Genomic DNA, 18311 nt, shown 5'->3' on the forward strand with positions numbered 1-18311 from the left:
GACAAGACTAATTAAAATCAGAGACTCCTTGTACACAGCGGAAGTCTCTTGCGTACAGACCTCATCAGTTACCACAGTGAAATAATGGGGTAAGAGTGACGTTTTCTAGTACCATCCAGAAATATCCAAAACGATCCCGGCAGGGTCTAAGGAAACCGAGGCCCAGAGGCGGTGACAGGAGTCGTGCAGGGCCACAATCGGTTACCAGGGTGTGAGCCAGCACCTGGTCTGGTGCTCACCTACGACCCCCATCAGTCCTCTAAAGACAGATGTCAGCAGAGGCAAGGACACCTCGCACCGCGGTGCGGCCCAAGCTGCGGCCGTTTGCCTGGGCAGCGCACACACCTTTCCCCATTCGCATTTAGGTTCCTCAAGGGGCCAGCACCGCCGCTTTTCACGGCCGGGTTCTCCGGAGGTAACATCTGTGGTTACACTGCTAACTTGGTCTTGGGCCAGGAGCTTCTTCAGTTTAGTTTACTTTTCGGCCCGTGCTACAGCACAGGGGAGTCCACGTCCCTGTCCGTACGCTTCCTCCATTTCCTCCTAAAGACAACACCTTACTCCATCTCCTCCTGCGCGTTCTGAAGCCACACGACTTGCCCACAGCCTTCCCCTCGGCTAGTACACTCGCTCTCCCGCTTCACGCCGCCCACCGCTCCTAGGAAGCGGCTCACGCTCTTCCACCACCCCCAGGCTTTTGTCTCTCCCCGCTTCCGGATCACCGGCCGGAAGACCAGCGGAAACCCACTACGCACGCGCAGAAACTCGTCACCGCCTCCTGCCGTTGAATTGGCCTATTCCTTCCAAGTTCCGACTTGCGGGGGCCCACGGTGCCGCAATTCTCGCGATATTTGTTTCCGCCAACGGGAACGAGCCGCTTCGTGTTTCTGGCGGGCCCTTTTAGCTCTAATTGTCGCCGGCGCCGCTCTGTTGCCCCGGAACCTCCGGGCCGAGCAGCATGACGTCCGCTTTGGAAAACTACATAAACCGTATCCTCCGGTCGCCTGCCGTGAGCGTTGGCCGGGCACAGCGGGGCGGGTGCGAGAGCGGCGGGGGTCGGGCTCGGCGGGCGGGTGGGATCCCGGCCACGGCGGGACCCGGGGTGAGAGTGAGCGGGTGAAGCCTCCGGAGCAGCCGACCCCCTCCCGGCTCCCCTCCCGGCGTTCCAGCGGGCTCGGGACGCCTGGCGATTTTACACTGAGAGAGACACAGACCGACCCGAATGTCATTGTGGCCAACTTTTCCCTGATTGATAGATCCTCTGATTGATTGATTGATTGGCCTGTGTGTGCAAGTTTGGGGATGAGGTGAACGGTTGCGGCAACGAGCGTGTTGCAGATCTTTGCACTGTACTTGCTTCATTCGTAGGCTTGGCGTTTCTAATTGTTGATAAAATGAAGTCACATTTGTTGTTGGATTAGAGTGAGGGGCGGTAGTTTTTATTTATTTTTTTAATCTTAAAAGTATCGTTTAAAATGTTGCCGTTTTGAAGTCTCAGGGCAAAAATATTACGGTGTGCTCTCGTTCAAAATTGGAAACAGAAGTTCAGGACTGAAGGCGTCTCATGATGCAAGTGTTATTGGTACCTTATGGCACTGAGTATAGATTTCGTTGGAATGCCAGGATACAGGCCCTGGGAGACGGTGTCTTAACGTGCCTGAAATGAACATTAATTAATTTAGCACTCACCCAATTTTCATTTGAGAGAGAATAGGCCTAAGAAAGGAGGAAATGTCCTGCTTACATCAGAGATTTATTAGGCAGCATTCTTAGCAGAAAAGTGGCTGTTCTGATACAGGAGACACTGATCACAAGGAGAAAGAGGCTATTTCTCTCCCCTTTTTAATTGCATAATTATCACAGAGTCGGAGTTAAAGACATTAGAAATGATCTTAAGTTTTCACGCAGTGGCCATCTTGAATCTTAGATGTGTTACCTTTTCTGTAGTATTCAAACTGTTTCCTTACCAGAGTCTTAAGTGCTCAATTTGCCTTCTCCAAGCTTTCCTTGATTCAGTTATCAGGAACGGTAGCTGTTATTACTTCCGATGGGAGAATGATCGTGGTAAGTCTGGCATTTTCCTTCTCTGCTTGGCTTTGTGGGCTTGGTGGTTGTAAATGTTTACTAAAGCCTCCGATGTCTAACACCCAGACACCAAGGTACACCTGTCTCCTTATTGCTGTCTCTCTGCTGCCAGTCCCTATGTTCTTCACTAATAAACGTTGATTCTGTGTTACCTACAAGGCTTTTGAGGGAAGAATAGCTTTTGCCTTCAGAGAGCTTATAGTCTAATCTGCAGGTTTGTGTATTAAATTTGTCTTCTATTTTTGTTTCTTTCACCATTCAGTGCTATTGTCCTGACATTCACCAGATGAATCATAATAATCATTTGAAGCTTTGTATATTTTTAATCAGAAATTTTTAATGATTTAGATACATCTATATGAACATTTGAGCTTTTTATGATCTTAGTATCCTTTGAATATTCAAAGGTTGTAATGACCTCTGTCTTTGGCAAATAATGATGATTGACTCTGAATTTATATAAAAAGAACACTTCAAAATCTCATGGAAAATAGGCCTAAATGATAATGCAGCGGCGGGCATTTGGCACCAAGGATAAGAGACTAATTGAAACACTGGTGTTCCATATTGGAGTCCCAGCTATGGGTCCTGACTCCAGCCAGCATTTTTACTAATGCAGACTGGGAGGCTGTGGTGTTGGCTCAAGTAATTAGGTCTTTGCCACTCATGAGGGAGACCTGTTTTGAGTTCCTGTCTACTGGCTTCAGCTTATTCCAGCCTGCTATTGTTGGCATATGGGGAGTGAACCAGCGGATGGGAGATCACTGTCTGTCTCTGTGCCTAGTAGATAAATTTTTTTAAAAAGATAACATGAATTTTGTATGAACCTTTTGAAGTCCCCTGTTTTATATGTCCTCAGTCTGTTCCTTGAAGATATTTCTCAGTTGTTACTCCACCTTATGTTTCAAAGACAAAACTTCCTGTGACATATTTGTATTTGGAATTTGATCAAAGGAATTTATCCTATGGTTTGTAATTTATGCTGTGATTGCTGCTTTCAAAAAAACCCAAGGGCACAGTTAGTTTATAATCTAATCATTTCGAGTTAATTTCCTATTCTGCAGTTCTGTTTTGAACACTTAAAATTTTATCAGTGACTTCTTAGTGACAACTATGGCCACAGTTCTAGAGTTTACCATTTACTAAATGTATATCATATACCAGATTCTTTATATGTATTACATCATTATTCATTTTTTCAGTATAACCCTGGGAAGAGGGTTCTGTATTCTAAGTTAGGAACCAAGCTTGCAGAAAATGAGTTACTTTCCCATAGTCACAAAGACAGTAAATGACAGAACCAAATGGAGATTTGATATGGATTTAACTCCCAAGCCAAGGACAGTTGCCATGCTTCCCCTTTAATCAAGGAAGAACTCAATGGTCTTTTTAGGCACCTCACATTGTTTTTTTTGTTTGTTTGTTTTTTTGTTTTTGTCAAATATGAACAGCTTGAAATATTTTAAGCTCAGTACTTAAAATAAACGTATTGTTACTAACACATAATTGCCAATAATTTATTTTGTGAAAACCTGAAGTTTCAGTTTTCTTATTTTTTTAATAGGATAGATAGTAAATTGGAAAATCATCTTAATTTTATAGAAAAAGGAAAACTATACAAGAGACTTTTGAGTGCTGAAGTTTAATAGTCATGATTTTGTTTTGTTTTGTTTGGGGAGGCAGAGACAAACAGAGAGCTCCCATATTGCTAGTTCACTCCTCAAATGCCTGTAACAACCAATGCTGGGCCAGGGCAGGAGCAGGGAACTCAATCCAGTTCTGTGTGGATGGCAGGAACCCACTTAATTGAACCATCATGTGCTTCTTGCCAGGGTCCACATTAGCAGGAAGCTGGAGTCAGGAGCTGGGTATCAAACTGAGGTACTCTGATGTGGAACATGGGCATCTTAACCACTAGGCCATATGTCTCCCCTGTAGTTCTGTATTGATTGATAATTCACTTCATAGAATGAGTAGTTACATAAGAGATTATGGGTGAATGCTTGTGATAACTACCACTTGCTAACTAGTATAGCCAGATACTCCATTATCTTGCTTCCAAATTCTAGGTCCTGGGTTTCTCTGTCATTCTGACTTTATGTATATGACTTTGAGAACATGCAATCATTTATAGTGAGCTTGAGATTTAACCAACACAAACCATTATAAGCTGATGTTTCTTCAGAAAGGAAATTAGCTTTTGAGTTACTGAATTGTATTGTATCTTTGTTTTCCTTTATCCAAAGCCTAGTTGTACCTATAGAGAATTTAATAATAATAAATACACGAGGCTCAGAATACTGGCAACTAGTAATTGTTTATTAAGTGTTAGCTGTTATTACCAATTGAAATTTGCATTTTTTTTTTTTTTGACAGGCAGAGTGGACAGTGAGAGAGACAGAGAGAAAGGTCTTCCTTTTGCCGTTGGTCCTCCCTCCAATGGCCGCCGCGGCCAGTGGCCGGTGCACCACGCTGACCCGATGGCAGGAACCAGGTGCTTCTCCTGGTCTCCCATGGGGTGCAGGGCCCAAGCACTTGGGCCATCCTCCACTGCACTCCCGGGCCACAGCAGAGAGCTGGCCTGGAAGAGGGGCAACCGGGACAGAATCCGGCACCCCGACCAGAACTAGAACCCGGTGTGCCGGCGCCACAGGCGGAGGATTAACCTAGTGAGCCGCGGCACCGGCTGAAATTTGCATATATTAATATGACTGATTTGACTCTGAAAAAGCAGCAAATTAATTTAGTTGGTTAGGATAGAATAGTATACTTCATTTGGTCTGGCGTTGGTGCTAGCCTTTTGTGGTTTCAGGTCTTCGTTCTGATACTTACCACCCATGAGACCTTGAGAAAGTGCCTTAGTTTTTCTTTTTTGAGATAGGGATATTACAGTATGAACTCAAAGGGTACAGATTAGTTGATATAGTATGTGCAGTGTGTTGGGCACAGTACCTAGTCCTGGTTTGTAGCATACAGTGTGTTACTTTGCTGTAGCTGGTCTGTATGTTTCTTCCTTATTTTTAAATATATATGTATATATATATATATATTGTTTTCCTTCAAATCTCCCTTGTTTAAAAGAAGTCAGTTTGACAGTGGACTTATTACATAAAATAGACAACTATATATATATATATATATTGTTTTCCTTCAAATCTCCCTTGTTTAAAAGAAGTCAGTTTATTTGATAGTGGACTTATTACATAAAATAGACAACTTCTGTCTGTTGATGACTAAATGGTTGTAAGGTTGAATATACACATTCAAGTAAAATAAAATATTTGTATTTTTGTCCTTTATGTTTTTACAGGGAACACTGAAAGGCTTTGACCAGACCATTAATTTGATTTTGGATGAAAGCCATGAACGAGTATTCAGCTCATCACAGGGAGTAGAACAAGTGGTACTAGGGTTATACATCGTAAGAGGTGACAATGTGTAAGTAAAATACGTCCTTTTTAGACATCTTAAAATTATACAAGCGGTGAAGTGGAGAGTGCTGGCGCTGTGGCATAGGTAAAGCTGCTGCCTGCGGCGCCAGCATCCCATAAGGGTTCCAATCCCGTCTGCTCCACTTCTGATCCAACTCCTTGCTAATGCTCCTGGGAAAGCAGCAGAGGATAACCCAACTGCTTTGGTCCCTATACCCGTGTGGAAGACCTGGAAGAAGTTTTTGGCTCCTGGCTTTGGCCTGACCCAGCCCAGACCATTGCAGCCATTTGAAGAGTAAACCCGTGGATGGAAGATCTCCCTCCCTCTCTCCTTCTCCCTCTCCTTTTCTCTTTCCCTCTTTCCTCCTCCCTCTACCTGTAACTCTGGATGAGATTTCAAAAAATTTTTGGAAAAGGTATTAAAAGTGAATTTATTTTGGTGCAGAATTTTAGGGCACAAAAAGTTTGTGGAAAAATTTGTATTATGAAGAAAGTGTGGATTGCCAGTGGCTTTTTTGCACCAAAATATATTTTTGATTTTGTGTTTCCACAGGTTTTTTTTTTTTTTTTTTAAGGTTTATTTATTTGAAAGATAGAGAGTGATGGAGAGAGAGGGAGAGACACAGAGAATTCATCCACTGGTTCACTTCCCAAATGGCCTCAATAGCCAGCTCTTGGCCAGGCTGAAGCCAGGAAGCAGGGACTCCATCGTGGTCTCCCGTAAGAGCAACAGTAACCCAACTACTAGGGGCATTGTCCATTGCTGTCCCTGGTATGTTAGCAAGAAAGTAATTTCTACAAACTTTTTGAAGTCCCCTTTTATGTTAGCATTCTTAAGGAGCCACAGTTGATAAGATATCTTCTGTTTGTTCTGTGACCTCAAATAACTTAGGACACACCAATAGCCAATTTGGGACTTTTTTTTTTTTTTTAAGATTTATTTGTTTATTTGAAAGAGTTAGATAGAGGAGAGGCAGAGAGAGAGAGAGAGGTCTTCCATCCGCTGGTTCACTCCCCAATTGGCCGCAACAGCTGGAGCTGTGCCAATCCAAAGCCAGGAGTCAGGAGTTTCTTCCTGGTCTCCCACATGGGTACAGGGGCCCAAGGACTTGGACCATCTTCTACTGCTTTCCCAGGCCATCAGCAGAGCGCTGGATCAGAAGTGGAGCAGCTGGGACTTGAACCAGTGCCCATGTGGGATGTTGGCACTGTAGGTGGTGGCTTTACCCACCACACCACAGCGCCTGCCCTTGGAACTATTTTCGTGGTACCATTTTAAGAAAAATCTGCAACATTCTAGAGCAGTGTTGTTCAACAGAACTTTCTGCAATGGTGGAAGTGTTGAGTTTCTGCAATTTTGAATACAGTAGTTACTGACTGTGTGTGGCTGATGAATATTTGAAAAGTGTGTGACTGAAGAACTTGATTTTAAATCCTGTTTAATTAATTTTAATAGTCACATGTGGCCAATATTAGTACAGTTATAGAGGGTGGTTGAATGTTGAATCAGTTTTCTAGTGAATAGTGTATAGAATCAAGATCTGAAAGCAGGGGGAGATACTATTTTGGGGGACAGGTAAGAAAGAAAAAATGAAGGAATACTTTATTAGTAAATTTAGATTTGATTATCAGGGGTTCATAAATTACTTTATAGAGATGACTTTTCAGTGAATTTATAAAGTGAGCTGTAAAGAATGAGGAAGAAGCAAAGCAAATAGGGCCCTGACCTGAACAATATTGGTGATATAGGAGCTATCTTTAATAGTTGATTTTAAGAGTTCTGTGAAGTTTAAAACCTTTGCCTTATACTCAGAAGTATGTTGGAACCAGTTTATACTGGCTCATGTTTTCAGGAATGTTGCCAGCCAGTTGATTGATGTCTTTCTTGTTAGTGGTTTGAAATTTGCCAATAGGATGTTTGCCCCACGACAACCAGGGGGCGCTGCAAGTCAGCTTCCCCCTTTTTCTCTGGAGAGCTGGCTTTTGAATTACCCTTAAGGACTTTAAGTGATACTAAATCTTGAAAGATGGAATTAAAGTCTTTAATTTGTTTTATTTTGAGAAAATAATACGGTCTGCCAGGGTTAGCTCCTTTTCATTATTAGGGAGTTCAGGGTTTATTTAAATATAAACAAATTCTATATTACAAATATTTGAATTTACTCTCATTACCAAATTTAAATCTAACAAATTACCAATTTTTTGCACAGCCTGTGGTCTGGGTGAGAATGTTGATTATATGCAGTTAGAAGGTCATCAGTTGGTCATGATTTAATGAAATTAATGTTGCAGATTTTATGTTAGTGTTGAATCAAGGAAAAGCTTCCTAGCTTTAACCCTAGCAAATCACATAAATCATTTGATAGATACCAGAGTACCTGTTACTGCTTTAATCTTTGTATGTGAAGAATTCTACCTATACACATAGAAAAATGAAACCAGTTTATTATATATCATTGATGGATTTTGTTCCATCTAATTACTCTAATAATGAATGGTTCTCATATTAAGGTTATCGTCAAATTATTTTTTACATGTTTAATTCACTGACTCATGAAACTATTGTTTCTACTTTACCTTAAGTGTTTTCTTTTTTATCATGCCTTTTCAGGTTATTTTTTGAAAGAATTATGCTAAGTGCTTTGATTTGTTTAATAAGATTTTTGAAACACATGTAAATTTATTTCAGAAATGTATTTAACTCTGAATTGTTTCCTCCATAAATAATTACAGTGCAGTCATTGGAGAAATTGATGAAGAGACAGATTCAGCACTTGACTTGGGGAATATTCGAGCAGAACCTCTGAACTCTGTAGCACACTGAGGAAGAACTGCATACACTGGACATCTGTAAATCTTTGTATAGAAACTGATTATTCTGAGGATGGTGGGAGTGTGGAATTTTTATGAACATGTAATTGTGATTCATTGTAATATGTAAATTAAAATATTTCTACCTTTAATTGAAAAAACATTTTTTTTTTTGCTTATGTCATGTTTGGTAGCTTGGTTTATTTTTGTATTAAATACTATGAAAATCTAATAGTAACTTTGAAAACTTTTGGAAAGAAATTGGTACTTTCTGAAATTTTAATTGAAATTTATGGAAAACTAGTTGAAAAGAGAACTTCGTATGCCATGAAGCATTCTAGTAGAATTGGTGGTTCAGGATGTTAGTTTCTCTTTTTTTAAAAAAGTCACAGGAGTGTAAATTGCACAGTTACCTGAACTTTAGGCATTTATCTGCACAGCGCTGGTGATGCTTTGCCAGTGCTTTTGAAAGGCTCGGGTAAAAATGTGTGGTTCAGAAAAAGAAAAATGCTAACACAGTTTTAATACTTTTGGGGGTCCAAAATGGAGAGTTGATATTAAGGATGATTAGCAAGAATAGGATTGAGGAGGAAGATATTTTTAGAATCCTTGGATGCCCAATAAGTGAGACATGAAAGTAATACGAACACATTCTTGACTTTAATGAACAGTATGTGACTTGAAGAAATTAATTCTATGTAATTGTTTTAAAAGCCCTCATAGCTTTTAATTTTAAATATTTGGAAGAGTTTTGGGACCAGCATTATGGTGTACCAAGTAAAGCTGCCATTTGTGACGCTGGCATCCTAATTGGGCTGCACTTCCAATCCACCTCCTTGCTAAAACAGCCTGGGAAAAGCAGCAGAAGATGGCCCAAGTGTTTGGGCCCTGCCATTCAAGTGGGAGACCAGGATGGATTTCCTGGCTCCTGACTAGCCTGGCCCAGCCCTGACCATTGTGGCCATCTGGGGAGTGAACCAGCAGATGGAAGATAACTCTGGATACCTGTCGAATTCTGTCGGCTCCCCACCCATGCCAACTCCCCATGGCCCCCATAATTGACTTTCAAATTTAAAAAAAATCTTAAAAATTGGGGAGTTTCTAATATTAAAGGTGTTGTTTATAAATGTGAGTAAATAAACCTTACGTGTACATTGAAACTAGTGCTTGCTATTATTACCAACAACTTTTTCATGATTCACTGTTTTCAAATTAGATTTAAGTAGTAAACTTTACATTTTAAAGAAATCATAGAAACAGTGTTGCAATACTGTTTAGATATGTAGGGTAGTGCACAAGAATTCTCATCAACTTCTGTAGACCAAAGTGTGTATCTCTTTGATGAGAACTAAGTAAAAAATACATCCTTATAATTCAGATAAAACAAGTTTTTGTTTTTAGATGAGGGTGTTTATAACAGAAGTTGGCAAAGTTTTCCGTAAATATCCAGATAGTAAATATTTGAGGCAGTAAATAGGCTTTGAAGGCCATATGGTCTCTGTCATAACTAGTCAACTCTTATTTTAACACAAAAGCAGTCATGGATAATACACTTCTATAAATGAATCATCTTGGCTGTCTTCCAGTGAAACTTCATTTATAAAATAGACAATAGGCCAAATTAGGCCTGAGGGCTAGTTTGCTAGCCCATGGCTTACGATAAACAGTGCACTTCAATAAGGAGAGATGACGGGCAATTTGTGCAAATTTTGAAATGGATTCTATCTGAACGTTTATAAAGGTGGGTTACATTCACATTTTTAAATAATTAAAACTTTTACTAGACATTATAGTGCTTTTGACTCCAAAATCTTTTCCATAGGCAGTATCTTTATTCTCACAGTTTTGTAAAAGGAAACATTTAGGATGTTTTCTTCATTGATCATAATCCTGGAGAATAACGTGGTTGATGTTTAGTACTGCCTGTGGGAAGGACAGATTAACTAGCATTGGCTATTAATAAATAGTTGGCTGTTGTAGTGTAAGATTTTTCTATTCAATTTAATAATAAAATGAAAATAAATCAAAGTTGGTAAAGCAGACTTGAACAAGTTTAATTAAATACCATGAAACAAATAGTCTTAAGCAGTGGCATTTGGTAAACATTAATATAATTCATTCAATTGCTGAGAAAATTTCATTCTAATAATACAAATGAAGTCTGTAATCAAATATTTCCCCAAAGTACTAGACATACCAGTACAAATTAAACAGAAACAAGTAAATATTAACTTCAGTTCTCTCCGTCAGTAATGGATTTCTCACATGGTTTATCTCCTTTATGAAATTTAATTTAAAACACTATAAAGACGTATTTCTGGTTGATATTGGTAAAATACTCCCAATACATGGATCATTTCATGTCTTTAAAAATTAGTTTATTTGTGAGGGAGCACCCATCTCTTTGTTGACTCCTGAAGTGCCAACAGTTGGGGATAGGCAAAACCAGGGATTCAATCCGGGGCACAGCTACTTCAGCTATCACCTGTTGCCTCCCAAGGTGTGCTTTAGCAGGAAGCTGGGATTGGGGGAGGGGCCAGGATTCAAACCTAGGCACTCTGATATGGAACGTAGGCATCCCAAAGTGGCATCTTAACCGCTAGGCTAAATACTTGCCCTTATATCCTCTTATTAATGGTTTATGGGAGAAGTGGATGATAATATACTGTGTGGTATGTGCAATTTTTTATTCCTGCATGCATATGGTTGGCTTTTAATGCTTATAACCAAATTGAAGTGTTTTTTGCATGAGGATTATATGGAACCATAGCCATGAGTGATTAAAATGCAGTGTCAAGTTTTTTTTTATATATTATGTAATGAAGCTCTTATTCTGTAATTGGTTTCTTATTTATGAGGGCTCAAATCAGTTTTAGCCTATAATTCTGTCTGTGCTTTGTGTCAGGCACGATCTAAAGCCAGCTTAATAATGAATGAAAGAAAAATCTTAATACAAAGTTATTTGAAAAGGGCAATTGACTGCAAAAAGCACTTAATATTTTTCTTTTTAACTGAAAAGATGCTATCTGAAATAATAGTTTAAAATAACATTGCTTTTAGGTTAAAACCCTTTGATAAGTTGACTGCATGTACAGCTTTGGTTTACATAATACAAATTCTGATCCTCGAACGAGAGATAAAAAGATAAAGTTTTATTTATTGGATTTACTTAAACACCTTTATAAAAGGCTGAACTTATAAACTAATATTGTGAAATGTAAGAAAAAAACACCTCCTAATTATATTTAGTGCAAATATAGAATAACTGTGTCCATAACAGGATTACAAGGTAACAGGATTATAAGTTTAACCATGTGGATAAGAAGGTAAACAAGCCCTTCATAGGCACACATGTGAACCTGCTTGTCTATTAGCTACATTTATAAAATAACCCTTAACTAGCAATATGGTATACATTCTGGACTTTTACCTACAAAATTGGAAGGTAGCATTTTTTCAGCGTATGTCATGTTCCAGGCATGATGTTAAGTGCTTACAACAGTGGTCATTTTACGTATGGGAAAACAAGCTCTGAAGAGTTAACTGCCTTAGAAGAGCTAGCACAGGTGAGTAACAGGACTCCAGTTCAACCAAGTCTTTCTACCTATACAGTACTGCATGTCATTAGCAAGTATAATCTCAAAATCTGTGCTGTCATATCTATCAAAAGCCTGATTAAGAAATACTTGGATGAGCAGTTCCCAAAATTATTGTGGGCCATTTTCATTATAAATACATGAAGTGATTTAAACATATTAGCCTTACTCTTATTGAGTATATTTCAGTAGATCAGTATAGAGTCAAAAAGAATTATTAAAAGACATTGAAAGTCATACTCTGGGCTGAGTCTCGATTACTCTCCAAAATCCTCTTCCTTAAGATAGAGATAATATCTGTTTTCCTGGGACATGACAAAATTAAACTGCATTTAAAACACTTGGCATAATTTCTAGTACATAACACTGAACAGCTATTCTAGATATTCTAAAGCCAATGTGGAAGAGTTATAAATTGCGCCTTATCACCTAAATTTCACAGAGTCCATCTCACTGGATACCATATATCTATAAGAGACTGGAGTGTAGTTTGAAGAATTCAGGTTATGTGGAAAGTAGTCATATGTTTACACTATTTTAACAAATATGCAGTCAAATCAGATTTGTTTCTATGGCAGTCATATCCTCCAGTTAGAAAATGAAAGCTTAAAAATCTATGATCAGCAATGCCACTCCCAGGTATTTACCCAAAGGAATTGAAATCAGTATGCCAAAGAGGTATCTGTACTTCCAAGTTTTTGTAACATTATTCACACTAGCCAAGATATGGAAGCAACCTAAGTGTCCATCAGGCGATGAATGGATTTAAAAATGTGTTATAGATACAATGGATGCTATTCAGCCTTAAAAAAACAGAATTCCATCATTTCCAACAACATAGGTGAATTTACAGGGTAAATAAATAAGCCAGGCACAGAGGAACAAACCCATATGCCCTCACATACACAAAGGTACTTTAGAAAGTACAGTGCAATTAAAATCAATTTATTTTGCTGAAGAAAATTTTGAAATCCATGCACAGTGGGAAGTAGAGTAGAATGGTGGTTTTTAGAGTCTGGAGTGGGGAGAGGTAGAAGCAGAAAGGGGAGATACAGATCGATAGGCATAAAGACAAGAGAAATAAGTTCTGGTGTTTTATTAAACAGTGGAGTGACTACTGTTAATAACATTTCAAAATATCTACAAAAGAGGACTCTGAATGTTATCAAAAATGAAGGCTTGAGGTAATAGATTGCTAGTAACCCTGATTTAATCATGAAATATATAAATGCGTGGAAGCATTTGTACGATTCTTATTTGTCAATTAAAACAAAAATCTTGCACAGATTAAGAGGAATCTCTTTATTCTGAACTTGTACAGTTATTACCTCATTTTACAGTTTTGATAATTTAAAATTCTGTTTTACTCATTGGGCTGCTTCTCCTTCCTCCTCCCCAACTTGGGCTGTTATTCTCAGTTTTTAAATCATGGGCAAATTTGATAAAATCACATTCTGTTTACATGTACTACTGAAAATAAAATGCAACAAGGAAAACCTCCATCCAGCTTGATACACATCATTAAATAGCATAGTCATTCAGCCAGATACACATTCATTTAAGTGCATGACACGTAGGTTTTTAAAATTTGTATTTATTTTTTGGAAGACAGGGATCTTTGCTGTCCATTCCCCAAATATCTGAGACAACCAGAGTTGGACCAGGCTGAATCCCGGATCCAAGAATTTCATCCAGTTCTCCCACCTTGGTGACAAGGATGAGAAGTACTTGGGCTATCACCTGCTGCCTCCCAGGGTGTGCATTAGGGGATATGGGCATCCCAACCAGCTGCTTAATCCCTATGCCAAAGGCTTACCCCTCAAGACATCTGTTTGTTATGTTGCACCCTGTTTACAGGAATTCTGCATGTAAAATTTGGTGAGATATTTTAATGTGATATGGGCTTAGTTGGCCTTTGTGAATCAGTGTTGCCTCCTAGTGATCCCTGATTCCATTTCTGTATATCCTCAAACTAAAAAAAAAAAAAAAAAAAAAGATACTCAGATTTTGTCAGGGACATTTGTCAAGCAGTTAATACATGCCAGGCACTGTGCTCCAAGCTACCAGGAAATGATATTAAGTTCTTGTCCTTGTGAAACTTGTCTCTATCTGGCACCTCAACCAAATCATCTCTCAAGGATTTACTGCCCAAGGCCATGAGTTATTTCATCAAATTGCTTCAGTACTTCAGGATATAATTAATGGGGCCTGGGTTCATTTCTAGCAATGAGAAAAAAATTTTTAAATGAATTTAATTTGTATTAATCATTTTCCTTCTTTCTTTTTTTTTTTTTTTTCTGTTATAAGATTGCTTGGGCTATGTAGGTTGCATAACTCTAAGTATGAAGGCCCTTCATCAGCAGGGTTTTCTGTCATTAGCTGACAAACTATCTGTTGCTTGCTGGCATCATTTGGGGAATAGAGGAGCTAAGAACTGTTCATAAAGACACCTTTCAGAGTTGAAGAGAGACATTTTAGCATTAGGAATTGTTTTATTTATTTATTTAAAAGATTTTATGTATTCGTTTATTTGAAAGGCAGTGAGAGAAGGAGAGACAGAGATCTTCTATCTGCTGGTTTACTCCCCAAATGGCCACAGCACCTGGAGCTGGGTGAGGACAAAGCCAAGCTGGGCCAGGACAAAACCAGGAGCCAGTAGCTTCCTCTGGGTCTCCCATTTGGGTGGCAGGTGCTGAAAGACCTGGGCCATCCTCTGCTGCTTTCCCAAGCACATTAGCAGGGAGCCAAATGAGAAGTGGAGCAGCTGGGACTCAATGGGATGCTGGAGCAGCAAGTGGCATCCCAACTCGCTTCACCACAGCACTGGCCCCAGGAATTTTTTAAAATCCAATTTTTGAGAGGTTTTTTTGTTACACTCATTTACTTCCAAGTTTTTTATTTCTTTTTCTAAAAGCTCCTTTTATTTTACAGAGTATTACTTGACAGAAGACTCACACAACATGCATTGCTACAGTCAATTTCAAATCCCATCCTATTAATTCTCCTCCAGGATTTTTTTCTCGTATATGATAGGCTTCCTCTCTCTTTTCATTAGCATAATATTCAACTATCTAAGGTTTTGTTTTTAGTTTTCTTTTCCTCACATATACTGCCTTTACAAATATTCTGTAATGATAAGTTACAAATTATTTTTACATATAAAATATGTTGAAAACAACCCAGGTGTAGGAGTGGATGGGTGAAAGACATCTCTGGGGAAATTCAACCCACTGTGAAAGGCATTAAAACCTAGTATGTGTGTGCATGTAAGCTGGGGAGGGGCCCAAAATTTAGGCAGGAACTTAGTCTCCAAAGTCTTATGTTAAGGTGTAAGAGGGCAGGAAGTAATTAGATTGTATGAGGTCATTAGGGTGTAGCCCCTAGGATTGAATCCTAGTGACTTTGTAAGAAAAGACCACACAGATACAGACATGAGTGCTCTTTGTCTTTTGCCATATGATGCCCAGTGCCACACCGTAGGACTCTGCAAGCAAGAACACCATCCCAAGGGTGCCCACCTGATCTTGGACTGTGAATCTCCAGAACCATGAGCGAAAAGAAACTTTTTCTTTATAGACTGCCTCACATGTTTCATTATAGTAATGAAAAACTGATTACTATAGGATATATAGGCTTTACCTCATTTGCCTCATATCAGGAAAACTGTAAGTTATAATAAATTATACTCTACAAAGAGGAAAATTCAATAACCAACACAGGTTTCCATAGAATGCTGCACTATGGTTTACATAACATTTTAAAATAAATTAATTGAAAGAAGTCACAAGGAGGCAGGATATAAAATCAATGCACAAAAATCAACAGCCTTTGTATACACAAGCAATGCCATGGCTGAGAAAGAACTGCTAAGATCAATCCCATTCACAATAGCTACAAAAACAATCAAATACCTTGGAATAAACTTAACCAAGGATGTTCAAGATCTCTACAATGAGAATTACAAAACCTTAAAGAAAGAAATAGAAGAGGATACCAAAAAATGGAAAAATCTGCCATGCGCATGGATTGGAAGAATCAACATCATCAAAATGTCCATTCTCCCAAAAGCAATTTATAGATTCAATGCAATCCCAATCAAGATACCAAAGACCTTCTTCTCAGATCTAGAAAAAATGATGCTGAAATTCATATGGAGGCACAAGAGACCTCGAATAGCTAAAGCAATCTTGTACAACAAAAACAAAGCTGGAGGCATCACAATACCAGATTTCAGGACATACTACAGGGCAGTTGTAATTAAAACAGCATGGTACTGGTACAGAAACAGATGGATAGACCAATGGAACAGAATTGAAACACCAGAAATCAACCCAAACATCTACAGCCAACTTATATTTGATCAAGGATCTAAAACCAATCCCTGGAGCAAGGACAGTCTATTCAATAAATGGTGTTGGGAAAACTGGATTTCCACGTGCAAGACCCCTACCTTACACCTTACACAAAAATCCACTCAACATGGATTAAAGACCTAAATCTACGACCTGACACCATCAAGTTATTAGAGAACATTGGAGAAACCCTTCAAGATATTGGCACAGGCAAAGAATTTCTGGAAAAGACCCGGGAGGCACAGGCAGTCAAAGCCAAAATCAACTATTGGGATTGCATCAAATTGAGAAGTTTCTGTACTGCAAAAGAAACAGTCAGGAGAGTGAAGAGACAACCGACAGAATGGGAAAAAATATTTGCAAACTATGCAACAGATAAAGGGTTAATAACCAGAATCTACAAAGAGATCAAGAAACTCCCCCACAACAAAACAAACAACCCACTTAAGAGATGGGCCAAGGACCTCAATAGACATTTTTCAAAAGAGGAAATCCAAATGGCCAACAGGCACATGAAAAAATGTTCAAGGTCACTAGCAATCAGGGAAATGCAAATCAAAACCACAATGAGGTTTCACCTCACCCCGGTTAGAATGGCTCACATACAGAAATCTACCAACAACAGATGCTGGCGAGGATGTGGGGAAAAAGGGACACTAACCCACTGTTGGTGGGAATGCAAACTGGTCAAGCCACTATGGACATCAGTCTGGAGATTCCTCAGAAACCTGAAGATAACCCTACCATTCGACCCAGCAATCCCACTCCTTGGAATTTACCCAAAGGAATTTAAATTGGCAAACAAAAAAGCGGTCTGCACCCTGATGTTTATTGCAGCACAATTCACAATAGCCGAGACCTGGAACCAACCTAAATGCCCATCAGTGGTAGACTGGATAAAGAAATTATGGGATATGTACTCTTTAGAATACTATACCGCAGTAAGAAACAACGAAATCCAGTCATTTGCAACAAAATGGAGGAATCTGGAACACATCATGCTGAGTGAAGTAAGCCAGTCCCAAAGGGACAAATACCATATGTTCTCCCTGATCGGTGACAACTGACTGAACACCAAAAAGGAAACCTCCTGAAGTGAAATGGACACTATGAGAAATGGTGACTTGATCAGCATAGCCCTGACTGTTAATGAACAACTTAATACATTATCCCTCTTAGTAGTTTTTTTGTCTGTTCTACTTAATACAACTGGTTTAATTCTCTGATTAATACAAAGTTATTCTTAAGTGTTGAAATTTAACTGAAATGTGATCCCTGTTAAACATAAGAGTGGGAATAAGAGAGGGAAGAGATGTACAATTTGGGACATGCTCAAGCTGACTTGCCCCAAATGGTAGAGTTAGAAACATACCAGGGGATTCCAATTCAATCTCATCAAGGTGGCATGTACCAATGCCATCTCACTAGTCCCAGTGATCAATTTCAGTTCACAATTGATCATAATGAAAGGACTAAGAGTCAAAGGGAGCACATAAACAAGTCTAGTACCTGCTAATACTAACCGATAGAATAAATAAAGGGGAGAGTGATCCAACATGGGAAGCGAGATACTCAGCAGACTCATAGAATGGCGGATGTCCTAAACAGCACTCTGGCCTCAGAATCAGCCCTAAAGCACTCAGATCTGGCTGAAAAGCCCATGAGAGTATTTCAGGCATGGAAAGCCAAGACACTCTGGCAAAAAAAAAAAAAAAAAAAAAAAAAAAAAAAAAAAAAAAAAAAAAAAAAAAACCTAAATGAAAGATGTCTGTGAGTGAGATCCCAGTGGAAAGAACAGGTCTTCAAAGAAGGAGGTACCTTTCTCTGAAGGGAGGAGAGAACCTCCACTTTGACTATGACCTTGTCTAAACAAGATAAGAGTCGGAGAACTCAAGGGGCTTCCATAGCCTTGGAAACTCATGACTGGAGCCTAGGGAGATTACTGATGCCATAAACAGGAGTGTCAATTTGTAAAGTCAACAACAGGAGTCACTGTGCCACTGTGCACTTACTCCTCATGTAGGATCTCTGTCCTT

At 39.1% G+C, this 18311-nt stretch overlaps 1 protein-coding gene across 1 annotated transcript; it reads left to right on the forward strand.

Annotated features, from left to right (window-relative positions):
• Positions 1-755: 755 nt before the first annotated feature.
• On the forward strand, positions 756-8488 carry LSM8 (LSM8 homolog, U6 small nuclear RNA associated). The gene is made up of 4 exons (XM_002712115.5): positions 756-989; positions 2024-2064; positions 5396-5523; positions 8250-8488. The coding sequence occupies exons 1-4, from the start codon at positions 959-961 to the stop codon at positions 8338-8340; spliced, it is 291 nt and encodes a 96-aa protein (XP_002712161.1). The 5' UTR covers positions 756-958; the 3' UTR covers positions 8341-8488.
• Positions 8489-18311: the final 9823 nt, after the last annotated feature.

Source organism: Oryctolagus cuniculus, chromosome 3 (assembly GCF_964237555.1).
Source record: "Oryctolagus cuniculus chromosome 3, mOryCun1.1, whole genome shotgun sequence".
NCBI lineage: Eukaryota > Metazoa > Chordata > Mammalia > Lagomorpha > Leporidae > Oryctolagus > Oryctolagus cuniculus.

What these genes read in the sequence shown, in the direction of transcription:
- LSM8 (XM_002712115.5), top strand. Translation starts at nt 959, where the DNA reads ATGACGTCCGCTTTGGAAAACTACATAAACC. An exon ending in TTTGGAAAACTACATAAACC is followed by an intron (nt 990 to 2,023) that starts GTATCCTCCGGT and finishes TTCAGTTATCAG; the next exon opens with GAACGGTAGCTGTTATTACT. An exon ending in ATCGTAAGAGGTGACAATGT is followed by an intron (nt 5,524 to 8,249) that starts GTAAGTAAAATA and finishes AAATAATTACAG; the next exon opens with TGCAGTCATTGGAGAAATTG.